The sequence below is a fragment of the Stegostoma tigrinum genome, chromosome 10, assembly GCF_030684315.1.
Source record: "Stegostoma tigrinum isolate sSteTig4 chromosome 10, sSteTig4.hap1, whole genome shotgun sequence".
Classification (NCBI taxonomy): Eukaryota; Metazoa; Chordata; class Chondrichthyes; order Orectolobiformes; family Stegostomatidae; genus Stegostoma; species Stegostoma tigrinum.
In genome coordinates this window covers 57,759,746-57,778,717 of record NC_081363.1, presented here as the reverse complement: position 1 = coordinate 57,778,717, position 18,972 = coordinate 57,759,746, and the positions used below count along the sequence as shown (strand labels likewise).

At 40.5% G+C, this 18,972-nt stretch overlaps 1 protein-coding gene across 4 annotated transcripts in view; it reads right to left on the bottom strand.

Annotated features, from left to right (window-relative positions):
- mipol1 (mirror-image polydactyly 1) overlaps nt 1–18,972 on the bottom strand; it is a 322,904-nt gene that overhangs the window by 116,653 nt on the left and 187,279 nt on the right. For all 4 annotated transcript variants that reach the window (XM_048538585.2, XM_059649194.1, XM_048538584.2 and 1 more), the window contains one exon: nt 12,648–12,755. In XM_048538585.2, coding sequence (XP_048394542.2) covers nt 12,648–12,755 — 108 coding nt within the window. The remainder of the gene's footprint in view (nt 1–12,647; nt 12,756–18,972) is intronic.

Here is an 18,972-nt window from a genome sequence, read left to right as displayed (position 1 = left end):
TATAATTATAACCTTTCAGTTAGCTTCAGGATGAGGAAACTTCAAGGAACAATTATTTGGGGTAGAATTTGTTGTTACATTGAAAAAAAAGGGGGCTGATTAGGAAGAACCAGCATAGCTATGCTTAACTAGCTTGGAGTTTTGAAGAAAGGTAATAGGAATGTTCAATGAGGTTAACATTTGATGTAGTTCACATGAACTTTTAGAAGGCACTAAATACAGTGCTTTATAACAGACTTGTAAGTAAATTTTAGGTCATGGAACAAAAGGGTTGGTAGGAACAGAAATATAAAATAAAAAAGGAAGACAGTAATGGACAATGATTTTGTTTGGGCTAGAGGAAGGTTTGTATTGGGACTCATGATTTTCCTGGTATCTAAGAATGATCTAAATTGTGGTGGACAGGTGACAATTTCAAAGTTGGTAGTTGACACAAAACTTGGAAGAAGTGTAAACTGTGGGGTCAATCTCAAACTCCTCAAGGGCATAGACAAGTTGGTACGGTAGGCAAATAAGTGGCAGATGAATTTCAATGCAGAGAAGTCTCAGTTGCAGCATTTTGGTAGGAAGAACATTGAAAGACAGCATAAAATAAAGGGTACTGGTGTACGTGTGCACGCATTATGAAAGTGATAGGAAGGGTAGAGGAAGCAGAAAGTATAGCATAGAGTATCCTCAGTTTTATTAATAATGGCACAGAGTATCGAACAAGGAGGTGATGTTGAACTTGTAAGAAGCACATATTCGGCATCAGCCGAAGTATTACATATAGTTCTGGGTACCAATTACAGGAAAGAATGTGAATGCAGCAAGGATGAGAAACTTCGTTTATGAGGATGGATTGAAGAAGTTTGGACTGTTCTCCTTGGAGATTTGATTCAGGTTTTCGAAATCATGAATAGGCTGTTTGGACTAGATAGGGAGAAACTGTTCCTGCTCATAAAAGGAACAAGAACAAGAAGACATAGATTTTAAGTGAACTGGAAAAGAAGCAAAGTTAAAACGAGGAAAAACATTTTTAATCAGCAGGTTGTTGGGAATGTATGCCTGGATTTGTGGTGGAGGCAGAATTCAACTGAGGCATTTAAGAGGGAATTGGATGATTATTTGGACAAAAATAACCTGCAAGGGTATGAGAAAAAGCAGAAGATTGACACTCTGTTATACTGCTTGTAAAGTACATCAAAAGATATAGCCAAAGCATTTGCATCCATTTTCAGTCAAAAATGCCGAGTGGATTATCTATATCTGTCTCCTCCTGTATCACAGATGCCAGTTATCTGTCAGTTCAATTCTTTCAATTCAATATCAAGAAATTGCTGAAGGTACTGGACATTATAAAGATGATGGGCCCTGATAATATTCTGGAAAGAGTAATGACTACTCTAGAACTAGTCCGGTGCCTAGCCAAGCTTTTACAGCACATTTAGATCCTAGCAACGATCCAATAATGTGGAACATTACCCAGACACATTAGTCCAAAAATATACAGCCTTATGTTTAATATTTGACAAGTAATGTTTATATCACACAAGTTACAGGCAGTGGCAATCTCCAACAACAGAGAAGCCAACCATGGCTTCTTGGCACTCAATGGCATTATCATTTGTGAATCTTCCACTACCAACATTTTGGGGGTTATCACTGACCAGAAAATGAAATGGGCTAGTTATACAAATCCTATAACAACAAAAGCAGTCAGAGGCTGGGAATTCTATCAGGAGTAACTCACCTCCTGTATCCCCATTGCATGTCCACCAAGTCAAGAGTGTGATGGAATACTCCCTACTTCCATAGATGACTGCAGATCCAAACCACTCAAGAAACAACACATTCCAGCATAAAGCAGTCTGCATGTAGAGGGGAAAAAAAGCCTGCTTAATTGACACAAAACCTCCGCTGACCCATAGTGTACTACAAGATGTATTGCACCAACTCATCTCGGCTTTTTCAACAGCTCATTTCAAACCTGTGTTTCCTAACACCCAGAAGGGCAACAGGTGTATGAATTCTCCATTTAGTCGCACACCATCCTCACTTGAAACATTCCTTCACTGCCACTGGGTCAAAATCCTAGAACTGCATGGACGGCAGGTATCCCATCTCAAAGGCAATTAGATGCTCGCCAGCACGTGAAATAAAATACAATGAAGAAAGGAGATTGTTAAATATTCCCTTCATACTATCACTAAAACCTTCAAATATGAGCGTTGAGTAGGTTGATTTAAGCAGTTGTAGAAAATCGCTTGCCTGCCGAATCAGCTCAATGTGCTCTGCTTTTTCCGTGACAATATGAGAAGTAATGTCTACTATGGCACAGCACGACTGGAATCTTTTGAAGTATGCAGCAGGATCAAACAAGTTCTGCTGATGACTCACTTTGGCATATTTGTCTTCTTGATGTTGTCAAGAAAGTAGCTCAGCACTGCCTGTGCAATTATGGATGGACTGTAATTTGTGGCCCAGTCTGCGATGCCCACATCCCATAAATAAACAACTAAAAGTAATGTCATCAGGCCATCTACAGAGGGAATCTACTCACATATCAGAACTCTGAAATCCAAAATGAAATTATGCTGAATTTACCCTGACAATGCTACACTAAATTCTAAATCAAAGGAGCAGCTGCAGAGGCAAATGCACCAATAAAGAGGTTGGTTGGATTATCAGCATCCGGAAGTGAAATGTTTCAGTCCAGGATGTTGTCAGAAAGTTATCAGTATTTAAACTTTGTGATGCTTGAAGTTGTTGACAACTTAACATTTCAAGGCTCCACAATCACCAGTAATCTGTAACCTGATGCTCAAATCAACACATGCCTCAGAGAAGCTGCAGATATTATGTCCAAACTGTGTAAGTGTGTGTGGGTCATCAGCAATTTGACTGAGAATGTGAAACTCAGTATCTACCAAGCTTGCATTCTCAAGGCCCTCTTTTATAGTGGTGACAACTGGAAAATGCGCTATCCAAGTCACAGCTGGACAGTTCTCACCTGTGCCATCTCTGACGTATCCTTGGCATCTCATAGCATGACAAGATCAGCAACTCAGAGGTCCTGGATTGTGCTAACTCCGTCAGCATACACTCAAGCTCAGTCAATGACATCTGTGTTGGCTAGAATTCATTGTGTTGATGATTTGAACAGCTCACGCACTATAAGAATGGATTGCTTATAAATCTTGAAAATAGAGTCAAAGCCATTTACTCACTTTGCAAGTCCAATGCAAAAACAGGGTGGTTGAAAACTACTCAACAGGAGAAAGGCTATCCTGATCAGATTATCATTTATTATTCATTGCATTAAGTGGTAAATGGGTCAAACATCACTATATGCATTTAAAAAATGCTCTGTCTATGTCAAATCACCCTGGAAAGGCAAATTATGTGAAAGAAATTGAGCAAAAGGTTAAAAGTGTTGTTTCACACTGTCACCATGACTATATTACGGTACTTTGCAGTAACAGGCTGCTGCCATTACTGCATTAGTTGTAACAACAGTCCCACAATCGACGTTCCTTCCATCGAAAGGTCAAAGTGGGGATGTTCGCTCATGATTTCGCAATGTTCAGCACAATTTGAGACTCCTCAGATACTGAAGCAGTTCATATTCAAATGCAGCAAGATCCGGACAATATCCAGGCTCAGACTGAGAAGTGGTGAGTAACTCTTGTACCACACAAACGCCAAGCAGTGGCTACTTCAAATAAAAGGCAATCTAACCACCACTTCTTGATATTCTATCATGTTACTATCAGTGAAATTCAGTGCAGTGCAATGCCATGTCTGTTGTCAGTAGGTCTCAACAATTTATTGACTGATCAGCTCAAACAGCATGTTCCTTTGGATTCTGCTAACAGGTTGCATACAAACTCTACTCCGTCATGCTGTGGTTACCATATCCATATGGCATATTTACTGTTAAATGTGATTTTAGATTGGGCAGCACTGGCTGAGCAATCCTCACTGCACTTATGGTTACATGAACTATCAATTTAATATAATTAGTCAGCCTCATAACAGGGCTCACTGACACATGGTAGATTACCCAGGAGACTGGGGAGGCTCTCATTTCCCTTTGCTTTCTTAATCAAAATGCCTTGGCCAATCACAGGCAATTGAAGTATTTCTAAAATTATTTTCCCTTTAATATCAAAATGTGCTGGCTTTAAAAAGAGGACAGCTACAGGAAGAACTGTAGACTTATGTTCAATGACTATCTGCCAAAGACTGTTTGAACGCATAGAATATCACACAGGGAAACTTTGAACAGGGAGAGACACTTAACATGGAGACTGGGCTGAGTATCCTCTCTCTTCTCAGTGGAAAGCCACCTTTTTTCAGAAATGTCTGTATTTCTCTCCAGGAATATGCAAGAACAGGGGTTACAAAGCCAATTTCAACTTGAGTGGGACTGATAGTGGTTATGAACACCATCTATGAATACTGAGGTGCTCTGATGGTCACAGTTGAAGAATTATACTCTAGTTACCCCTTTCATCTGCCTGAAAAACCAAGAATCTCAAAAATAACCTCTACGATTGCCTTACTATCTATGCAACACAATATTGTCACAACATCATCTGATCTGCTCTTCACAAATAATTTAGAGAATGATTCACATAATGTATCTTAAAAACATTGATGTTTTGGATCCCACCTTTTATTTTAATCCATACACCTTTTATTTTAATCCACATCAATGTGCACTGCACTTCTAATTCTTCTCATGTTTAGTAATTAATAACCTTTGTTGACTCAAGGAAGGCTTTACAATTTTGGACTTTTTAAAATGTAAGTTCACCTGAGTCCAAGAAATGGTTTACACAAGAAGAAGGATCCTTTTAAAACTAATCTGTTGTTTTTAACCAAGAAAGAAGGAAACATGAATGGCTAGCTTATAACTCGATTACATTTACTATACCTTTTTAAAGATTTCCACACACATAGAAACAGACACAAAGAGACAAGGCACAAGTATAATGGGTGGGTAAGGTACAAAAAAAGATCAGAGACAGTGTTTGGCACCAGTTCAAGTCACACACATTAATTATCTATTTTCTTTACACTTTCTTCTGATTCTTTGTTAATGATCAGAGGTTGCAGATAGACATTTGCTAATGAATCTGCTCAGAGTTGTTATAGTAAATCTCCGCAGCAGGTGGGACATGAAGCTGGCCTCCTAGTCCAGGTGTAGAGATATTACTACTGTGCCACTGTACCCTGAGAGGTTGGAGCTACACCAATTCCCAGTCTTTCATTCACTGCTTGATGGCTCACCATTTCAGTGTCTCTGTAGATCGTTTTTCCCCTTCTCCCTTCAGTGAGAGAATTTTCAGATAGCCATTTACAGGAAAACGAGTCAAAACAGTGACAAGGAGATTTTGTATTACTTCTCCACACAGGAATGAGACAGTTGGGTGTTTTTGTTTTTTATGCTAGAAGGTTTTCCTATATTGCCCAAAGAAAAAAAATCTTTAGCCATCCAACTGTGAACCAGTCATGGAGCTGAAATATGTTGAGCACTGTTGACCCCACGCAACTGTTCTTCACTGAAAGATTAATCAATAGTTAGCCTTGGAATAAAACATGAGGGTGTTCCCCTCCACTCTTGCACTCCTCTTGTCCTTTTCATTATCAGATGGACACAAGGGGTTTGCTTCAGGTAGCTCATGTTGGTATCTATATACTGTAAAACGTAGGAGCTCCAGTACACTTCTGCAGGAGTTCCTCAGGGTAATATCATTGGGTCAACCATCTTCAGCTGCTTCATCAAAGACGTTCCTTCCATCGAAAGGTCAAAGTGGGGATGTTTGCTCATGATTTCGCAATGTTCAGCACAATTTGAGACTCCTCAGATACTGAAGCAGTTCATATTCAAATGCAGCAAGATCCGGACAATATCCAGGCTCAGACTGAGAAGTGGTGAGTAACTCTTGTACCACACAAACGCCAAGCAGTGGCTACTTCAAATAAAAGGCAATCTAACCACCACTTCTTGATATTCTATCATGTTACTATCACTGAATCCTCCACTATCAACATCTTCAGTATTACCATTGACCAGAAACTCAGCTGGAGTTATCACATAAACATAGTGGCTAGAATAGTAGGTCACAGGCCATATATATCATTCAGGGTTGTGGTGAATAAGTCAACTCGTGACTCTTCAAAACCTGTCCACCATCTACAAAGTTCAAGTCAGGAAATTGATGCAATAGTCCCCACATTGTGGGTGGGTGCACCTCCAACAACACTCGAGAAGTCTGGCACCATTTAGGACCAAACAGCCCACTTGTCTGGCACACCATCCACAGCATCCACTCCCTCCACCAATGCTTAGAAGCAGTAGTGTGTACAATCTACAAGATGCAATGCAGAAGTTCATTAAAGATCCTTAGACAGCTCCTTACAAACACATGACCATCAGGAAAGACAAGGGCAGCAAGTATATGGGAACACCAAGACTTGTAATGTCTCCTCCAACGCATTCACCATCCTCGCTTGGAAATATATTGCCATTCCTTTAGTGTCACTGGATCAAAATCCTGGAATTTGATCCCAAATAGCATTGTGGGTCAACATATAGCAGAGGGACTGCAGCAGTTCAAGAAGGCAGCTTACCAACAGCTTCTCAAGGGAAACTTGGTAAAAGCAATAAATGCTAACCTGCTGGTGGTGCCTATGTATCACAAGTGAATAAAAAGAGGCAATTTTGGTCATTAAGGCTGTTCTCTCATTCTACAACTTTATGGCTGATCTGATGATCCTCAAATATACTTTACTGCCTCATCTCCATAACTCTTGACTCCTTTACTGATTACAAATCTGTCGATATGAGTCTTGAATACACTTAATCATCCAGCCTTGAAAGATCTTTATGGTAAAGAATTCTACAGATTCACACTCTTTGAGGCAACAAATTCCTGTTTTAAATGTGTGATTAACTACTTTGAGACTATGCCCTCTGGTCACAGAGTCTCCCAGAAAGGAAACAATCTCCCTGAACCTGCCTTGTCAAGCACCCACCCCCCACCCCTGAGAATCTGCTATGCTTAAATAAGGCTCTCATTCTTCAAACCTCCAAAGCAGATTGTGATTTCTAAATGCTCTGTTATTACAGCATGGTGGGGCAGCGCGGTGGCTTAGTGGTTAGCCCTGTTGCCTCATAGTCCCAGGGACCTGGGTTCTAACCGCCTTTAGGCGACTGCCTGTGTGGAGTTTGCACAATCTCCCCACGTCTGCATGGGTTTCCTCTGGGTGCTCCGGTTTCCTCCCACAGAGATGTACAGGCTAGGTGGAGTGGCTACGCTAAATTGCCTGTACTGTTCGGGATGTGTAGATTAGGTGGGTTATAGGGGCTTGGGTCTGGGTGGGCTGCTCTGAGGGTCGGTGTGAACTTGTTGGGCCAAAGAGCCTGTTTCCACACTGTAGGGATTCAAAGATTCTATGATGCATCCTTTACAATAGACTCTAATGTTTTCCCAAGGACAGATATTCAAATAAAAACCGAAAGAACTGTGGATGCTGTAAATCAGGAGCAAAAATAATGTTGCTGGAGAAGCTCAGCAGGTCTGACAGCATCTGTGAAGGAAAAAACACAGAGTTAATGTACTCCACCCACCTCCCTATTTTCTGCATATAAACTGACATTTTCCCAGCCAGCATCAGTTGTGAGGAAGGGTCACCGGACCCAAAACATTAGCTGTTTTTTCCTTGCTCTCACTCGACAGACAAAGGAGTTGCTAATGATCAGGCTGGGAGGGTGAGTAGTAGTTAATGGAGACTGTTAGTGACTAACAGGGGGTGTGTAATGACAAACTATGTGTCAACAAGACCTGGTGGGTGGGGTAGGGGGCTGGGACATGGGAGAATTTAGGCCCTAAAATTGTTGAACTCACTATTGAGTTCAGAGGGCTGTAGGATTCCCAAGCAGAAAATGAGGTGTTGTTCCTCCAGCTTGCGTTCGACTGGAACACTGCAGCAAGCCAGAGAGAGATGTTGGCCAGGGAGCAGGGTAGTGTGTTGAAGTGGTAGGTAACAGGTAGTTGAGGGTCTTTTTTGTGAGCAGAACATAGATGTTCTGCGAAGTGGTTGCCAAGTCTATGCATTGTTTCCCCAAGGTAGAGGAGACCATGTTGTGAGCAGCAAGTGCAGATTCTGGGAAGTGCAGATGATTGCTGCCTCACCTGGAAGGTACGCTTGGGCCCTTGGATACTGGGGAGGGAGGGGGTAAATGGGCAGGTGTTGCACCTTCGCTGGTTACAGGGGAAGGTGCCATAGGGCTGTGGGGAGGGTGTTGGGAGTGAAGGAGGTTTGGACCAGGGTGGTCCGGAGGGAACGGTTCCTGCAGAAGGCGGACAAGGGAGGGAAGGGGAATATAAGTCTGATGGTGGCATCTCACTGGAGATGGCAGAACTGGCGTCTGATGATCAGAAATTCAAATAACTGGTTTATATTTCTGTCAGAGATAATGGGAACTGCAGATGCTGGAGATTCCAAGATAATAAAATGTGAGGCTGGATGAACACAGCAGGCCAAGCAGCATCTCAGGAGCACAAAAGCTGACGTTTCGGGGCTTATATTTCTGTCATATGTCTTTTTAACTTTTTGAATAAGGGTACCACATTGGCAATCTGCCACTTCTCTGAAGCTTTTTCAAAATCTACAAATTCATGGAAAATTACTACAAGTGCATATAACAGCTCTATAGCTCCTTCCTTTAAAATCCTTGGATGCAACTTATGTGATATGGGGGACTTATTTGCTTTTAGTCCCATTAGTTTCACAAGTGATTTTTCCTCGAGTGAGAGCAATTCTGTTTATTTCCTGCATTGACTTAGCCCTTGATTATTTTGTGCTTTTGAAATGCTATTAATAACCTCTGTGGTGAAGACTGATGGCAAGTTTTTATTCAAATCATCTGTCATTTCCTCATTCTCCATTATTTCCCCAGCCTCATTCCCTGAGGGATCTATATTCACTTTGGCCTATCATTTCCTTTTTATATGTTTAAAGAAAGTCGTACTGTCCACTTCCATAGTACTTGTTAAATTACCTTCAGTTTATTTTCTGCCTTTTTTTTGGTCATCTTTTGTTGGCCCCATTAAGCCTCCTGCCTTTCACTATAAATCCTCTTGTTCTTGATCCTTCAATTAAGGCTATGAGCTTCCTTCTATTCACCCTGTCCATGTCCCTCATAATCTGATGCTCCTCTGTCAAGTCTATCCTCACCGTGCAAGCTTCTTTGCTCCAAGGAAAAATGCTGAGCTTATCCAGCCTATCTTCATCACTCAAATGTTCCATCCCAGGCAACATTTGGTGATTCTCCCCTGCTCCCCTACAGTGCAATCACACCCTTCCGAGTATGGGGGCCAGAACTACACACAATATTCCAACTGTGGCCTAACCAAAGTTTTGTACAGCTCGAACATGACCTCCCTGCTCTTCTAATCTATGCTTTTACTGATAAAGGCAACCATCCTCAGGAAGGACATACTTGCCCTGGAGTGTGTCCAGCAGAGATTCACACGGATGATCCCTGGAATGGCAGGTTTAACATATGATGAACAGCTAAGGATCCTGGGATTGTACTCATTAGAGTTTAGAAGGTTGAGGGGAGATCTAATAGAAACTTACAAGATAATGTATGGCTTAGAAGGGGTGGATGCTAGGAAGTTGTTTCCGTTAGGCGGGGAGACTAGGACCCATGGGCACCAACTTAAAGTTAGAGGTGGTAAATTTAAAACGGAAATGAGGAGACATTTCTTCAGCCAGAGAGTGGTGGGCTTGTGGAATTCATTGGCACAGAATGCAGCGGAGGCCAGGACGTTAGATGCCTTCAAAGCAGAGACTGACAAATTCTTGATCTCACAAGGAATCAAGGGCTACGGAGAGAGTGCAGGGAAGTGGAGTTGAAATGCCCATCAGCCATGATTTAAATGGCGGAGTGGACTTGATGGGCCGAATGGCCTTACTTCTACTCCTATGTCTTATGGTCCTGAATGCTTTAGCTACACTATTCAAGGGTCTGTGGATAAATATCTCAAGATCTCTCTGTTCCTCTGAGTTTCATAGAGTCCTGCTATTTATCGAATGCTCCCTTTTCTTGTCGACCTGGGACACCACTTCCGAGGAACCATGTACCTGAATTCCTAAGTCTCTTCGTTCAACAACACTGCCCAGGGCCCTAACATTTACTGCCTTTGTAACTGATTAGACAGTGGCAACAGTATGTAATGTCTACAAAATATATTGCAGTAACTGGGAAACACAGTGGCTCAGTGGTTAGTACTGCTAACTCACAGTGCCAGGGACCTGGGTTCGATTCCTGGAGTTTGCATATTCTCCCTGTGTCTGCATGGGTTTCCTCCAGGTGCTCCGTTTCCTCCCACAGTCCAAATATGTGCAGATTAGATGGAATGACTGTGCTAAATTGCCCATAGTGTCCAGGGCTGTGCTAAGTTAGGTGAATTAGACATGGGAAATGCAGGGGAACAGGGAGAGGAGTCTGTGTGGGACACTCTGTGGATGGGCAGTATATACTTTTTGGGCTGAATGGCCTGTTTCCACACTGTAGGGATTCTTTGAACTCAGCAAAGCTTCTCCCGTCAGTGCCTTCCAAATATACTACCTTCAGAAAGTCAGCAGATATTTGGGCACACCACTATCTGCAGTAGTTTACGAAGGTAGCTCATGACCATGTTGTCCAGGATATGCACCTCTTTTTAACCAAAACGTCATTTCAAGGTCACATGGATGCATCTTCACCCTGAATGCTGGTACTGAAGGCTACATTTTGGTGCCCCAGTGTGACCAAAAGGACATCTGCGTACTAGAGTCACACTGTGCTGAATCTCATATAGACCACTGATTCATTTGCACAAAGCAAAACATTTAGTTCAAGCCTAAGCTCAACAACAGATTTTGAAAGTTAGATCTACTGTGGGCAATTTTGATTCTCCACCTCACTCTTTCACTCATATTTCAGTTCTCAGCTTACATCACTATTTCAAAGAAGCTCAAAGGAAGCTTGAGGAACAACATCTAATTAAGCCTTCCAGATTCAACCTTGCGATCAAAAATTTCAGGCCACGAAGTGTGCTTCAATCTTCCCTAGTTTATTACTCTTGTTTCTTTAGGTCTGCAGCACATCTCCACCTAAACGTAACCTTAGCTTCTTTTCATGTGCCATCACGGGATACATGCCACGATGGCGTTATTTCAGAGAAATTGAGAGAATGGGCAACTGCAGCATGTCAATCTTCATTCTTTGAAGGTTCTGAGCTCTCATTCATGCTCATTTAGCTCTGACAGCTTGCTCTGCAATTCTATTTGCTTTCCTTCTTTTGTCCCTTTGACCCCAAATATGGGCAGGCAGACTTCAACCGAAATATATCAAAGTGATATTTTTAAACTGGTGTGCAAATGGAGTTTTTACCATGGAACCTTCGGTGCAGTAACTAATTTATACTTGTCTGTATGTCAGTTCAAATTCATTCCCAAATTTAAGTCAGAGAAAAATTCAGATCAATGTCTTTAGAAAGAAGATTTTAAGCTTGTAAAACTCAGAGGTAAAATGGAAAACTGAGTCTAGGAGATTTGATATGACGACCCCCAACGCTCTGTTTCACTTTGAATTAGAGAATAACTCTGACATTTCTGTCGACTTCCTTTGAAGGCAGATAGCAGTTACTGGCCACAAAAGGGTCAAATCTTACTTCATGCCCCACAACAAAATACATCATTGTTTAGAAGCTGTTTTTCAGCATGTGCATAGGCTCACATAAGTACTTTTCACTCAGATGTTTGTTTAATTGTGATTTTGAGAGCAGCTTTATAGAACAGCTTCCTGTGTTTACACCACTCAATCTGTGTTTTTGGCCTGTGCTGGTACTTTTGACCTGGCTTGTGATGTTAAAACAGAGAGCTGGTACATTTCTACCAATTTCCAGGAATATGAATGAGTTGGGCGATTGGTTAAAAGTGTCTGTTCTGTCAATAATTGAGTACCAGATTAACTTCAGGAGTCTGGTTACTCACATCAAACTTTTGGATTCAAAGCTAAATACAAACTGCCAGTACTGAATCAAGTTCCATAGTTTTCAATTTTGAAATTTATGTTTTTAAGCTCATATATATTTATGCCATATCACTGTGTAAAAGGTGTTAGTTTTATGAATTGGAAATAATCTACAAAAACATCAACTGCTAAACTCTACTAAAGGCTTGAATGGCCACTGCTGGTATGGACTTAACTAATAAGAAGTAAAAGGTAAATTCAAACATAATGAACATGAATAAATATATTCTTTAAAAAAGAGATGTACTGTCCAGTTCCAGGTAATGATAAAAAAAACTAAGCAGTATAAATAGATAAAAAAGATGTCAGAAGTTTGATTGAATATAAATATTGAATTATCAGTTTCCATTTGCCTACCTTCCATTTTGATATTTTACATTAAAATAAACATAATATAAAATATAAAAGCAGAAAAATATAAAATTGAAAGACACTGTGCCTATGTTTAAAAGTTATCAGCAAGTACCATATGATAATAATACTGATATGTACATAACTGATACCAGTAGGTCAGAAATGGCATCAATGGTTTACGACCCTAATCTAACTCAGAATGTGAGAGATTTACCTCCAAGGCACGTTCTTGATTGTTTTCAGTCGTCGGTTGTGTCGTATTATTTGCCAATGCCTCGTTCTGCTCTTTCAAAAGATGAAGTTCCTGCTCCAACTGTTTGCACTAGGGCCAAATAAAGCAGCACATTACTTAATAGGTAGCACGTTCCTAGAGTTGAGTGTGATTTTAAAATATTCAAATTATCAATTCAGAATTTAGCAAGTTCACCAACAGACTTTTAAAAAACATCTCACTATGAAAATGTCTGCTTACTTACATAAAATGTTTGATGAAGGCCTCATTTTAAGTCATTCCTTTCAGTTGCCTTTTTATATATTTTTGCTTTATCAACAATAGATTGAACGTTTTGCTTTCAAGTCAGTCCACTACATCTTTTTTTACACCAACATTAGCTCTTTCCTATAAGTGAAACTTTGTTTTGTTTTAGTGTTTATGATTAGAGTAATCACAGCACAATATTTGTAGTGACTGTTCATTTTACACAACACCAACAAGGAAATCAATTGCAAATTTTTGGAAGGGCTTTTAATTTTCTTTGAATGTTTTTAATGCACATTTAACAAAGTTCTATTTTAAAACAAACATATTTCCAGCTTCTTGGAATGTGGGTATGCCAGTATTTGTTTACCATCCCTTATTTCTTTTGAGAAAGTGCTTTCTTAAACCATTGCTGTCGTTGTGGAGTAGCGGATAAGGGGATACACACAGTACTGTTAAGTAGTTGTTGCAGGATTTTGAATCAATAACAATGAAGGCACATTAAGACAGTTCCAAGTTAGGACAGTAAGTGGCATGAAGGGGAATGCATAAACGGTGAGGTTCTCATGGATCTGTTCCCTCATTGTTCGAGGTGGTAGATTTCACAGGTTTTGAAGGCACTAAGGAAGAAACCTTGGTGAATTATTGTAGTTCATCTTGTAGATGGCACACCATCATTCCACCACTGCTTTTCGAGTAAAACAGAGTGAATTTTGAAGATGGTGGATGCCAGTTTGTCCTAGATAATACTGAAGTTCTTGAATATTGCTGCAGTTGCACTAATCCAGCAAAGTGGAGAAAATTGTATCAGACGCTCGACTTTTGCCTTGTGTATAGCGGACAGGCATTGATGAGTTGAGGCAAATTACTCACCAGAGTTCCAGCCACTGACTTACTGTTATAGCCAAGTTATTTACATGGCTGGTCTCAGGTAACATCCAAGATGTTACTAATAGGGGACTCAGTGACAGTGATACCACTGAAAGTCACAGGCGATGGTTACCTTCTCGCTAATTGGAGATAGTCATGCCCTTTGTTTTTATGGTGTGAACGTTAATTGTAATTTATCAGTCTAAGTCTGGATGTTCTGCATCCAGGTTTTACTGGACTGCTTCAAAAATGGTACTGAACATTTTGCAGTCATCAGCGAACATTCTCACTTTTGATCTTATGATGGAGAGAGTTTATTAATGAAGCAGTTGACAACATTTGTGCCAAGGATACTACCTGAAGGAACTCCTGCATTGAGCCCTGGGTCGAGATAATTAGTGTTCAACAATCATAGTTTTGTTTTTAATATTGGGCTAGGTATGACTCCAATCAGTCGAGAATTTTGCCCCCGATTCTCTCCAATGCCAGTTTTCCTCAGGGTCTGTGATACCATATTCAGTACAATGTTGCCTCAATGTCAAGGCTATCAATCTTACTTCTGGACTTTAGCTCTTTTTCCATGTTTGGACCAAGGCTGTAATAAGGACAGGAGTTGAGTTGTCTTGTGGAACAAAATCTGAGCTCAATGAGGAGGTGCTTCTGCTGCTCATGATGGTGGGGCTTGGGTACCTCTGGAGTATTGAGAGTAAGTTTCAGGAGGGTCTACATGCTGCTTCTCCTCCCTTTGGGTGCCTTCTGGAAGGGCTACCTAAAGTAAGGTTAAGGTCCCTTGTTCCCCTCTCACCTTGCCAATGCTGCTGAGTTCCAATGGCTACAGTAATGGAGTGCAGGTCTATATGCATATCTGACAGAGATGTTCAGAAAATCAGTGACTTTCTTCCTACACTGATAGGCATTTTTGTCAACCCAGGACACTGTATCAACTTGGTCCACTATGTATTTGCTCTGACTACAGCGGGCGGCAAGGTGTCCTTCGCCAGTCAGCAGAAAAAGAACTGCACTTCTTTTGACAACCCTGTTCATAGCCAGTTTCAGATCCCTATTAGCAAAGCAAAGTTGCCCTTTTGGGCCCTGTTGTTCAGGATAAGAGTGCAGGACTTCATTATGCAGGGCAGATTATGGTTTGCAGTATTTTAAGTGCTGTGGAATGCTGCAAAGCCCTGCAGCAGCGTGCATCTCTGTCTCTCCTGCTGCATGATTCAATAAGCCTGTTGCCATACTATAAAATTACATAACAAATAAGCTATAGGGAGGATGATTGTGAGGAAAACATTGATATGCGCTATGGCAGACTGCCCACCATGAATCTCGTTCAAAAAAAAATTGTCAAAGAAAAAGCCATTCATCTCCATTTATCGGAATGTAGAAATATTCATCCTCTGGGGTTCAACTACGTTCTGCAACTGCTCTTCATTTATCAAACAATTGTAAAGAATTTTTGATTTGAACTGCTCATTTTAGCAGAGATTCAGCCATATAATAACTGTCAAGTCAAATAATATAATCATATTCAAGGAGCATTTAAATTGAGTGTTTATGCTACCACACTACTGCTAAGAGCCAGAAATATTTCTGATTGATTACAAAATTGCAGATTCAATGTATGATCATTTCACTAAAAGTATTAATTTGCTATGCAATTCTGTCCATTTCCTCCATTTTCTGCTATAAGTGTCAAGTTCCAATGTTGCAAAACACAGTTTTGAGCATGATTTAATAGTATTAACACAATGATAAGTTATACTCATTATGCTTAGCATAGTAACTCAAACCATTCTGGCATATTGGATAAAAACGTCAAAACTTTAGGATATCAAATTTGGCCTCTTGTTAAGAACCTAATTCGTTGAGGAAATAGCTTCTCCCTATTAGCTTGACCAAAATCTTACTTTATCCAATGCCTTTCAACATACATTTAGTACATTACCACCTTCATTGCCCCCTCACAGTCTGTCATCAGGTAACTCAATTAAGTTAGCCAGATGCTAACTCTTTGTATGCAAATGAAAGTTAAGTTGTATTTATTTATGATTGACCTTTTTCCTGTGAATAGAAGCAAGCAGAATATATAATGTGATACATTTGGAGGGGTTCTCTGAAGTTTCGGATTATTAATAAACAGGACAGTTACAGTTACAGACTTGAAGCGAAGTACGTACATTTAAGAAAAACAAATTGCAACTTCATTTCCACTTCCAATTCTGTTGTCTTAGTTACTGCAATAAGTCCTTAGGCTGATTCAAGTTGTTCCTATTGTAATCCTGCTTTCTGCTTAAGTGGGCAACTGCACAGCATGTCCGTTAGCATTCCAAACGTTGAAATCTCCAATGTCATCTTACATAATTACATAAATTTGGGATGTGTTAAGTGTTGCTGTGTGGGAAAAATGCCTTCAAAGAAATCAACTTTCTCAGCAATAAACTTACAGGAATTTTCCTTGAATTTCTTTAGTCCGTACACATAAATTCATACTCATATTTCTGATGATGTTAAATAAAAACTTGATTCCTTAAGTTTGCCGGGAAGGAACATTTCATTTATTATCCTGATTCCCTATAGCTAGCTGGAGCCTAGAATCCCTATCATACAGAAAGACGTCATTCACCTCATCGAATTTGCATCAAACCTCCAAAGAGCATCCCATCCAGACTCACCTCCTCAACCCATTCCCTGAACCTGCATGGGACTTTTTACCAAGGCAAACCCATGTGACCTGCACATCCCTGGACTCTAGTGGGATGTTTAGCACGGCCAATCCACCTACCACCTTGGACTGTGAGAGGAAACCAGATTACCCAGAGAAATCCCATGCAGATGTGGGGAGAATGTTGAAAATTCCACAGACAGTCACCTAAGGCTGGAATTGAACCTGGGTGCTGTGAGGCAACAGTGCTAAACACTGTGCCACCATGCTGCCTTTGGTGGAGGAGAGTAGCAGAAAAGATGAAGATCCTGAAGCAGCAGTCAGAGTAACAGCTCGATTCATTGGAGCTGAATGGACTTGGTTCTCCTCCTAACATGGAGAAAGAAGCTAGCTGTTTGAGTTTCTGGTAAGTGGTTAAGGTCTTTTCTTTGCTAAATTTGAACATCCTAACTTTATCATCAATTTTGATACTAAAATATATTAAACACAACATAAATAACTTAATAATAACTAATTCAAACTCATGGCAGTTCAGCTGATGTGTCAATGCTGCAGCAAGTGGGAGCTCCTGAATACCATTATTTCTGGGGCAAACACATCTGTACTAAGTGTTTAAAGTTGAATTAGCTTCTGTTCAGAGTTCATGAACTGGAAGCTAAAAAAGAAACCCTGCTACATATCAGGGAGGGAAAAGCTACTTGAATATTTGGATTAGGATGTAGGTACACGACTTGTGATAGCATCTTCTCACTTTGTCAGTGGGCGGCAGCTGGAGGTTGTAACTCTGAGTAAGGCAGGGAAGGAGGCCCTGAGGATGGGAGTATTAAACTCTGCAAATCGTAGATTGGCTTGAGGCTATCTCACCTTGTTTGGATAGGAGTGGCGAGCTGCAGGGCGAACGTGCAAACTCATCATGAATCCATCAAACAGGAAGCCAACAAAATGCGGGAGAATCTAGGAATGTTGTTATTGTTGTATCATAGTATCAGTAATTGTAGAAGTAGGAATACACTTTGAAGAAAAAGAATAAGAGCCAGAAGAAGATACCATTCTGAGGAGGTTGGGGGCTGACAGTTCACTTCAGCAAATAGCAGGAGTCCTGATGGCAATGTTCCCTATCCACTGCCAGGTTTTGGGCTGGAAAGGAGCTTAGTGGGAGGGAGAGGATCCAGTGGTCACAGACTCATGTAGGTAGAAATTACACAGGTGGAACTCTGAAAGAGGTACTGCGTAGGGAATATGAGGAACTTGGCATTAAATTGAAAAGCAGAATTTCAAAGGTTATAATGTCTGGATTATCAGCAGAGCTGCATGCGAAGTGACACAAGGTACTTGAAAATGAGAGAAATGAACAGGTGGCATATGGCTAATGTGGAATAAGTGGGTTTCACTTCATGGGTCACTGGTATCGGTACTGGAGAAATTAGGGTCTGTATTGCTGGGATTCTCTAAACCTGAACGGTACTGGTCCAAGTGACCTAGTGAATTGCATAATTAGGGAATTAAAGAGGGCATTAAACGAATTAGTGGGGCTAAGGGACCAAATTTTGAAAGATGTGGTATATTGTAGAGCAGAGTCAAGAAAAAGGTAGGAAGGAGAGAGAGAGAGAGAGAGAAAGAGAGAGAGAGAGAGAGAGAAAAGGGCACCAAAGACTAGATGTTACAAAGATAATGAATAGACAAAACTAAAGGCTCTATATTTGAATACACATAGTATTCATAACAAAATAAATGAACTGACAATGCACACTTAAGTGAATAAATATGATCTGATAGCCATTATGGAAATGATGGCTCAGGATGACAAGAATTGGGTCCTGAATAATGAGGAATATATGACGTCCAAGAACAATTGGAAACTAGACGAAAGTGGCCAGGTAGCACTGTTAATCAGAATGAAATTTGTCCAACCTTAGTTCAGGAGATCATGATGTATAATTGGTTTTGTTGCAAATGGGAAGAGGAAAGAAATCAGCAGTGAGGGATCTAAATGCCTCGTAACAGTGATCACAACATGGGGCAAGGTGTCCAAGAAAAGATTTTGCCTGCTTGGGACATAGGGCAGCAATAATCATTAGAGACTTCAATCTAAGTCTAAATTGGATAAGTTAGGCCCCAGTAGTAACCTGGATTAGGAGTTCATTTAATGCCTTTGAGATACCTTCTCAGAACTGACCAGAAAGCAGATTATATCAGACTTGCTATTGTCTAATGTGGCAGAATTAATCAATTGTCTCAAAGTTAAGGTAACCGTAGGTAACAGTGATCACAATATGATTGAATTTTACATTCATCTCAGAAGGGAGAAGATTAGGTCTGAGACTTATACATGAACAACCTCATTTATGGTGGCGCAATTGGTGGAGATAGCCAAAAATATCCCTGCATTTCAGTCTACAAGTCTGACCCCCATCAACATTGAGATGTTAAAGGTAAAATTAATGTTAATGTGCATGAACCCTATGAAGCATTCTGCCTTATCCAATCCTCTGAACATGGGAGGAGGGGATCTGTCGGCCATAAAAA